At 37.9% G+C, this 10,133-nt stretch overlaps 1 protein-coding gene across 1 annotated transcript; it reads right to left on the minus strand.

Annotated features, from left to right (window-relative positions):
• Window positions 1-3,131: 3,131 nt before the first annotated feature.
• LOC103310649 lies at window positions 3,132-8,321 on the minus strand. The gene has a single exon (XM_008189622.1). The coding sequence runs from the start codon at window positions 8,319-8,321 to the stop codon at window positions 3,132-3,134; it is 5,190 nt and encodes a 1,729-aa protein (XP_008187844.1).
• Window positions 8,322-10,133: the final 1,812 nt, after the last annotated feature.

Raw genomic sequence — 10,133 nt, forward strand, 5'->3', positions numbered from 1 at the left:
ATCTGCCTATGAACTAATAAATTAGCAGCCTTTTTTCAAATTTTCAAGATTTTTTACCCAATAAATAAAATTTTATTGATATTTATAAAAATAAAAACTAAAAATATTGGAGATTGAAAATGTCCGTAAACCGCTCAAAATAAGTCAAAATATTTTGAAAATGTTATGGAATGTAGAAAATGCTTATATAAATCTACGGTTGTGTTTAAAACAAAAATCGTTTTTGCGCAAAAATTCACATTGGCACCGCCGCGCCCGGTGCGGGTGTCTTAAATTTTCTATGGTGTTGAAACGCTTTGGAAAACTACTGAACTACTTTTGACCCCCCAAAGAGCCAACTAGATTCATTTTCCTATCATAAAAGATACTATTAAACAATATCTAAAAATTATTACTGTCCTAAAGAAGGTGGTTACAGACAAAAACGTAAAAAAAATATAATAAAATAAATTAATAAAAAACACATATTATCATTGTAAAATCAAGACATTCATCAGATTCTAAAATTATAATTCTACAATCATAAATAGAATAAATTACTTACCTAATAGATTAGTTTATAGTTTAATACTTACAGTATTTTTAACTTTATTGTTTGAGTCTATAAATCTATAATAAAATATATATTTTAGTATTTACAGTTTTTACTTACCGTGCGATTTTTCCTCCTTTTTTTTTCCTATAAGCTGCAACTGTTTTAGATTTTATTCCATATTTTTTGTTCATTGTTCATTTATCAATAATAAATTATATAATATAGGTAAATCACTTAGAATAAGACAAGTAACGGTGTAGGTGTAACCAACAAACAACAACCCATATGGCACCGCGTACTCATTGACAGTAATATAATATGTTTATGTTGTAATTTGTAAATAATATTATCAAGATAATTATAATAATTTAGTGTATTGGTAAATTTATGTGATGTTTATAAATAGAGCTTCCGGTACAGCGCGCCGTGATCGTAAGTAATAAACCTGTTCGGTTAGATGGTAGACGGGTAGGAGAAAGGATTCACTCACACTAATAACCATTTACACTACTACATACACACAATATCATGCGACATCAAGACGATAAGTGAATTAGGTTGCCAATAATTTGCTCCTTAATAAATAGCCGGCACCGGGGGCCTTAAGCCGTTATCACACATTTTCAATTTAGCTATAAAAACATCTACTATTCCGGAATGCTTTAAAATTTCAATAATAACAGCAATACACAAAAAAGGTGACAAATCTAAAATTGAAAATTATCGGCTAATCTCACATATATCAAATATTGCCAAATCTTTTGAAAAAATTATTAAAAATGAATTAGTGCATTACGTTGAAAGTAATAATCTTCTATCATGTACCCCGCTGGGAGGCCTCTACACTCAGTCTAATCTGTCGTTATTTATTTTTATTTTATTTTATTTTTATTTAATTCATCAATTGTTCTTATTGTTCTATTTTAGTAACAGATTGAATAAAAATCTTTTAATAACAAAAAAAAAAATGTACCCAATTTGGTTTTAGACCTGGTAAAAGTATTGTACAAGCTATTGCAATAGAATGAAGCTATATTTATAATTCTTTCGAAAATAAAAAAAAATGTGCAACTGTTTACTTGGTTCTAGCAAAAGCATTTGATACTATAGATCATAAAATATTACTAAAAAATGTTAACACACTTGGTGTCAAGGGAACGGCTCAGAATTTATTAAGTTCATACTTAAAAAATAGAAAACAACACGTTCGAATAAACAATGAATTAAGCGAAGAAACGTCAATAATATGTGGTGTACCTCAAGGGACAACTATATCTCCTACACTGTTTAATATACATATAAACCAAATTAATAACTTGAATACACACGGAAAACTAGTTTGCTACGCAGACGATACATTACTTTTTGTTGAAGGCCAATCCTGGGATGAAGTATTTGCTAATGTTCAATCCGACATGAGTAAAATACAAAAATGGCTATGTGAAAATAATTTATTCCTAAACTTAGAAAAAACATACAAATCTATTTATACATGAGAATGACTGCTTAAATCAAAATATATGTACATGTCAAACCTTTGTAAAAATAGTTAAAAACTGTAAATACTTAGGTATAGAAATGTGTCATAATCTTAAATGGAATGACCACATAAAATGTTTAAAAAATAAATTAAGAAAACATATGTATGCATTTAAAAATTTTATCAGATATCTTTGAACTTAAGACAAATAGAGTAGTGTATATCAAGCATTAATAGAATCCATAATTAGATATGGTTTTTCTATACGGCGAGGTACGTATGATGCAACTATAGATCTATTAAAAAAAACCAAAACAAAATAATAAAAATTATCCTAAAAAAAGACTCAAGATACCACACAAAATATTTATACAATGACATGAATGTACTACCAATAAAAAAATTATTTTATAAAGCGTCGGTAATTTACATAATTAAAAATAACCTTTCTTTTAAAACTGAACACGGACACAATACTAGGTGTGAGGTAAACCGGTAAACTGTGGACTGTATGCTGGTTTGGGGAACTTTATGATAAAAAAGTCGTAGGTATTTTGTTGTTTGCCGGGTGACGGCCTACTATTCCCAAAATAAAAATAATAATAATAATAATGGGACACAAAAGTGCCGGCCGGCGTAGGGTTCTTAAAACTAATGACAATAATTCAACTTACGATAGTATAATAATGGATAACAATGAGACTGTATCGGGTCCTATGGTGCTCCGTGATGCCGGTGATCATTGACGGTGAGATTCTTGGGTGATGGTGAAACTGACGGTGAGGTACGGGTGATGGTGACGTTCAGGTGCAATGGTGTCGGTAACAAAGAAAAACTAATACGTAGCTTTGCCCGTGAAGTAGGTACACAAAACAAACAAAACATAAAAAATAACGGCAAGACAATCTCGCGACAACGCACCAACGCCGGCAACTGGTCGCGAAACTCGGGTACGCGCAACTAACTGGTAACCGGTGACAGCTGATCGCAGCGGTGGTAAGGTAGGTCAGGCGGCAACTTTTCTTATCGCCGTTTTGTTTTCGGTATGAGGTTTGAACACTGAACATACCGCCCACCTTGAAGGAGCGGACCTTCAAAAAGTTCTTTTTTTTTTTTTTATAGCGGCAATGGACACAACTTGACTACCGGACGGGTGAATATTTTTCCATTGGCAGTTCGTACTTTTGCTACCCGTACGACTCCATCTGGGCCTGGAAATATTTCCACCACTCGTGCAGTTTTCCAAGTGAGCGGCGGGGTAGGTTCCTTCAAGATTACCAGAGCTCCGAGACGTATGTTGACGGTTGCACGGTTCCATTTGGGTCGTTCTTGGAGAGTGTGTAGATATTCCCGGTGCCAACGATTCCAGAAATGATTCTGGATTTGTTGTATCAAAGCCCAACGATTGCGTGGTGTGACTGTTAGGTTATGACTTGCGTCGGTCGTCGTGGGGATGGAAGGTATGGGCACCAGTGGTTCCATCGTAAGGAAGTGGCCTGCCGTCAGTGTTTTATAGTCACTGGGATCGGCAGACATGGCACTGAGTGGTCGTGAGTTGAGTGTTGCCTCTACTTGATGAAGGACTGTATTGAGCTCTTCATAGGTTAACACTTTTCCGTTGGTGATCCGGTGTAGTAGTGTCTTTGTTGATTTCACTGCGGCTTCCCACAGACCACCCATGTGTGGAGCAGCCGGTGGGTTAAAATGCCAGGTTATCTGGTGTGAGGTGAGGTGATTTACGAAGGTATCGTGACGAAGCATGTGATCAATATTTTGCAAGTATTTTTGGGTACCAACAAAATTGGTGCCGCAGTCACTATGTATGTCAGAACACCGTCCTCTTCGACTAATAAATCGGCTTAGTGCGGATATGAACAAAGGTGTGGACAATTCAGACACCAGTTCAATGTGGACGGCAGTGGTGGCCATACAAATAAAAATACAAATGTAAGCTTTGGTTATTTTTATCTTCCTTAACATAGCTGCTTTCACTTCAAATGGTCCAGCGAAGTCCACCCCGGCTCGACCAAAAGGTTTGATTTGAGAGACCCGGTGAACTGGAAGGTTTCCCATGACTGGTTGTAAAACGATTGGTTTTGCTCGAAAATATGGAATACATCTATAGGTCCGTTTTCGTATGATACTTCTCGCAGACAATATCCAGTAATCTTGGCTCAAAATGTTTTGAAGGGCTTGAGGTCCAGGATGACCATTTTCTCGGTGAACGTAGTCGATCAGTAACGTAGTTAGACGGGAAGTCTTAGGGAGTAAGAGAGGGTATTTTTCTTTGTACGGTATCTGTGCGTGTTTCAAACGACCCCCTACCCTGAGTAACTTGTCATCATCCAAGAAAGGGGCCAACTTCCTTAGACGTACTGAACAAGATTTTCCTGCGTCTAAACTGCAGAACTCGTCGTAAAAAGCTACTTGCTGGGTCCACCGTACCTGAGCTTTAACAGCCTTTTCAATTTCGTCAGCAGTGGGTGGCGTAGTGAGCATTGAATTACATTTATTTGACAAGTAATTTCTTACACGTAACCAGTAAGCAGTGAGTCGCAGAATTTTAGGGAAGTTATCTGAGTGGTACAGTAATGGGCATTCTTCGGTTTTCACTCGGACCACAAGAGTGATTGGATTTTCCTCAAGCTCTTCATCACGGTGATTGGTTGGGTTCATAGGTAGCTCCTGGGGCCATAAATGTTCAGATTGTCGTAGAAAGTTGGGACCATTCCACCAAAGACTATGGGATGCCAACTGCTTTGGGCTTAATCCTCGTGATGCGCAATCTGCGGGGTTGACACTAGTCGGTACGTGTCGCCAATTGCCGACATCGGTATTTTGTTGGATTTTCGCCACGCGATTTGCCACGAAAGTTTTCAATTTGGCGGTCGGAGAACGAATCCATGCTAGGGCTACCGTGGAGTCCGTCCATGCGGTAACATTTGATATGTTCAAAGTTGCAACATTAGGTCGGACGTACGCCAATAGTCGTGCTAAAAGCCAGGCTCCACACAACTCCAATCTCGGAATGGACAGTTTCGTGGCCGGAGATACCTTTGATTTTCCCATTAACAGCTGGCACTGGACCTCAGTGCCTGAATCGACTCGTAAGTATACAGCAGCCGCATAAGCCGCCTCAGAGCTGTCACTGAATCCATGTAACTCATAAGTCGCATTTGTTCTGGTCACTCTTCTCGGAATTCGCAATGATGCGAGAGCTGGTAACTCCTCATGGTATTTTGCCCATAAGGTGGCAGCCTCTTCAGGTATAGGCTGATCCCAACCTACCTCGGCTATCCACAAATATTTCATTAGTCGCTTAAGATCCGTTGTGACTGGTGCCAATAAGCCGAGCGGGTCATAAATTCTGGCGATTTCCGATAATATGGCTCGCTTACTGAAATTTATCGGGTTAGGTTGATACTTATAACTTAATAGGTCTGCCGCTGGTTCCCAATTTAATCCAAGTACTTTGGTATAATCCGAACCATGTTCATTAAATGACTTTGAGCTAGTTTGTTGGTGCTCCTCTGGGATTTTTCCTAGAAACTTCGCAGAATTACTAGCCCACTTGCGTAGCTCAAATTGGCCTTTTGCGAATATGTTGATGAGTTTCTGTTGCAATACACATGCTTCTTCTTCTGTATTTGTCCCTGTCGTGACGTCATCTACGTACAAATCACGTTGAATAATTGTTTTTATTGCTTGGTCGGTTGCAGCTTCGTCCTGTGCAAGTTGGTGGAGTGTACGAATAGCCAGAAACGGAGAAGATTTCTGACCAAACGTGACAATATTCATCTCATATTCTTGAATAGGTTCATTCAGATTGAATCGGTATAAAAGCCGCTGGTATGGTCGATGAGGTTCAGTGACGACTATCTGTCTAAACATCTGTTTTACATCGGTAGTAAACACAATTGCATGAAGGCGGAATCTAAGAACGATGCTCGGTAGGTCTTGTTGCAGTTTAGGTCCACAGTGGAGATTATCATTTAAGGACTTACCCGAAGATGTTTTCGCTGATGCATCAAAGACAATACGCATTTTTGTTGTGGAACTTTCAGGACGTATAACCGCTTGGTGCGGAATGTAATATGACGTCTGGCTATCGGTCAGGGTTGGATTCACTTTACTCATGTGGCCCGCTCTTAAATAATCCCTCATCGCTTCATTGTATTCGTTTCTTAATGCCGGAGATTTTTCAAGCCGTTTTTCGAGCTGGAATAAACGTTGTGCTGCTTGGTCTCTGGAGTTCCCCAATACTGGTGGATTTTGTTTAAAGGGCAGGTGAACTATGTATCTTCCACATGGTTGCCGCGACGTAGTAGTGATATATATTCTTTCACATTCTTCTTCGTCCGGACTACTTTTGACCACTGTAGGAACATCCTCAATTTCCAAAAAGCGTTGAAGCGTTCTGTCCACGGACTCGGTGGTTGCGCACATAGTGACGGACATTTTTGCTGGCGTATCAGATGTTGTGCCCATCAATACCCAACCGAACACAGTTGATAAAGCGATTGGCTGAGTTATACTACCTTCTTTCTTCTCTCCTGACACAACATAGGGGAAAACGTCCGCTCCAAGTAATAAATCGACTGGTAATGGTTCGTAATATTCCGGATCTGCTAAATTCAACCCTTCAATGTGGGGCCATGGCGAGACCTGAATCCGGTTAGTCGGTATCGGTCCAGTAATTCGAGGTAAGATGAGGACATTGACTGCGAACTTTGGACTGTCATGACAAACAGGACGTACTGTTATAGAGGTACTTCCACGTACTACCGGTACTGGTGTACCCGACAGCGCTTGGACAGTAACTTTGGTTTTCTCTCTTGACAGTCCTAAACGATACACGCAACTTTCCGTAATAAAACTACTTTGACTTGCACTGTCAAGCAAAGCCCTTACGGTTATCACTTCACCATTTTCATTTTTCACTTTCACTAAAGCCGTTGATAGCAAAATGGACGCGTGACCGTGTTTCACCTTGACCGCTGCTACAGTGACATGTGCTGATGTGGTTGATTCGGGTTCATCTATTTGTCTGTCAGTATCACTAAGATGAAGTAGTGAATGATGTCTTTTTCCACACTGCATACAAGATTTGGTACTCTTACATTGACTTGCTAAATGTTCACTAAAGCATAAAAAGCATCGATTTAAATCTTTTATGATTTGATGCCGCTCTTTCGGACTGTTTTTTTTAAACTGAGAACAGTGTACGAGTAAATGACCCGGTTGTAATTTACACACCTGACACGAAAATGACCTTTTCTCACTTGGGTCCTGTTGCTTAGTCTTTTCTGGTGTGCTATATGATCCTGATTGGCTACTAAATAACGTAGTTGGTTTGGTAAATTTACTTTTGGTACTACTTTTTTCATATACAGAATTCGTCGGTCCGGTCATGGCTGATTTACAAAATTTGGTCAAAAATACTGTAAACTCTTTCACAGAAGGATCTTCGGTGGTATCTACAGATAGCTCCCATTGAGCTCTAAGTTGTTGGTCTAATTTTTTCTGTAGCACGTGTAAGAGTATCGGGTCCCATTGGTCGACGGCGTACGTGAGATTTTCTAAAGCCCCGATCGTTTCAGTAACTACATTGAGTAAATTTCGAATTGAAATACCATTTCCAAGGAAAGCTTTGGGTGCATTAAAAAGTTCATCCAAATGACTTTCTGTAATGACTCGACGGTTGGAATATCTAGCTTTTAACTGGGATAGCGCTAATTCGTAATTACTATCAGTCAACATAAGATTTCCAACCAGTCTTAAAGGTTCTCCTTCCAAATATCCTTTTAAGTATCCGAACTTCAACACTGGTTTTATGTGTGGATTGTCATGTATATAGATATCGAACATGTTACGAAAACTCGTGTATTCTTTCGGGTCTCCTTTAAACTTTGGAATAGCCAACTTTTCAATTGGTAGAAAATTAGCAGGTGATACGCTGGGTTTCTGGTCAATAAAGGTATCATTTAAACCTATGTGCTTATTAGATTCCGGTAGGTACTCGTCTGCCAAAATTTTACAACCAAAGTAAACTGTTTCGAAGTCCTCTCGTAACTTATCGGCGTCAACTACTTCAACTCCAGGTTTACCCATGTTCCGAATAATTACTGATAACTGACTTTCAAAATCGGTATTTAAATTCTCCAAAGTGGCAAACATAATTCTAAATCTCGTTCTTTCGGTTTTTGTCGGTTCTTTCCCGACCATTGCCTCTCCTGCATCATAGATACGTTTCGCTCTTTTCTGCAGGTCTGTGATGCGTACTTTAGCTTCGTCGTATACCCCCATTATCAAAATTAACAAAATAATTATTTTTAACAACGAATCTCCTGCGAGTAATGTGACGAAGTAGGTAGACTACAACAATATTATTATATTAAGATTATTGTACGTAATCGTAGTATTGGATTTAATTACCTACTGATTTTTATTTTTATTTACGGAACGACGGCGATGTGTGCGTGCAATGATTATATTGCTACGCGATTGACGATAACGACCGTAGACTATTTCTGCAAAAGTTCAAAGTCCAATTTACGTAAAACGCGCGCGGTAGGTGTTATGCAACTGCCGTTTTTAATTTATACACTATCGCCGTAACCTTGGTCTTCATATGCTTTTTTTTTTTGTTATTAGGTAAAACTGTTCAATCGCTTAGGACTATTTAACAAACTAAAATATATCCGGCCCGAAGGACCATAAATGTGAGGTAAACCGGTAAACTGTGGACTGTATGCTGGTTTGGGGAACTTTATGATAAAAAAGTCGTAGGTATTTTGTTGTTTGCCGGGTGACGGCCTACTATTCCCAAAATAAAAATAATAATAATAATAATGGGACACAAAAGTGCCGGCCGGCGTAGGGTTCTTAAAACTAATGACAATAATTCAACTTACGATAGTATAATAATGGATAACAATGAGACTGTATCGGGTCCTATGGTGCTCCGTGATGCCGGTGATCATTGACGGTGAGGTTCTTGGGTGATGGTGAAACTGACGGTGAGGTACGGGTGATGGTGACGTTCAGGTGCAATGGTGTCGGTAACAAAGAAAAACTAATACGTAGCTTTGCCCGTGAAGTAGGTACACAAAACAAACAAAACATAAAAAATAACGGCAAGACAATCTCGCGACAACGCACCAACGCCGGCAACTGGTCGCGAAACTCGGGTACGCGCAACTAACTGGTAACCGGTGACAGCTGATCGCAGCGGTGGTAAGGTAGGTCAGGCGGCAACTTTTCTTATCGCCGTTTTGTTTTCGGTATGAGGTTTGAACACTGAACACTAGGGAAATATCTAATATTAAAGTACCAACTATGCACAAAAAATTAACATAATCCACATACTTATATATTGGTCCAAAAATTTTCAATATACTACCAATAGAAATTAAACACAGCAACTCTTTTAAGATTCTTAAAAAAAAACTTACACTGGCTATTACAAGAACAAAATATAGACAGACTCATAACAAACGTATAGGATTAGGTACTGCATTATTTATCATATTAGTTGTACGACTTTAGTAATTATTGTTAATTTTAGTTTTATATTAAAATATTATATTGTATTATTTAACTACATAATGTTTTACATAATACTATATTATGTAACCAAAGAGAAAAAAATATTTATTACTTATATTACTTATATTATAGTTAGGTATGTGAGAAATGTATAAGTATTACAAATTTAAAATATTTAATTTATAAGAACTATTTAATGTATTTATATTTCAAATTGTGAACTCATGGGTCCCCACACGAACATGTTCAGTGGGGCCCATTATCTTCTTGAAGAATAAATTAAAATAAAAAAAAAAAAAAAATTATGTGACTCTACTCTGCAGTCTCGACGAATAATAATACTTGAATAGTTACTAATAACGGTAAGTAACCTACCTACTCAACTCTGAGGAATACAATATATATATTATTTCTGCACGAAACGCCGAGACTCGAATCGATAGCACATGAGGTATATATTTATAGATTTGTACGTCTTTTGATTTTTCGAACAAAACGAGCGTCGCATTAAAATCCGTTTTTTTTTACGATATTTTTCTTCTTTACATTTACCTCTTAAATAAAGTAGCC

Source organism: Acyrthosiphon pisum, chromosome A2, assembly GCF_005508785.2.
Source record: "Acyrthosiphon pisum isolate AL4f chromosome A2, pea_aphid_22Mar2018_4r6ur, whole genome shotgun sequence".
Classification (NCBI taxonomy): Eukaryota; Metazoa; Arthropoda; class Insecta; order Hemiptera; family Aphididae; genus Acyrthosiphon; species Acyrthosiphon pisum.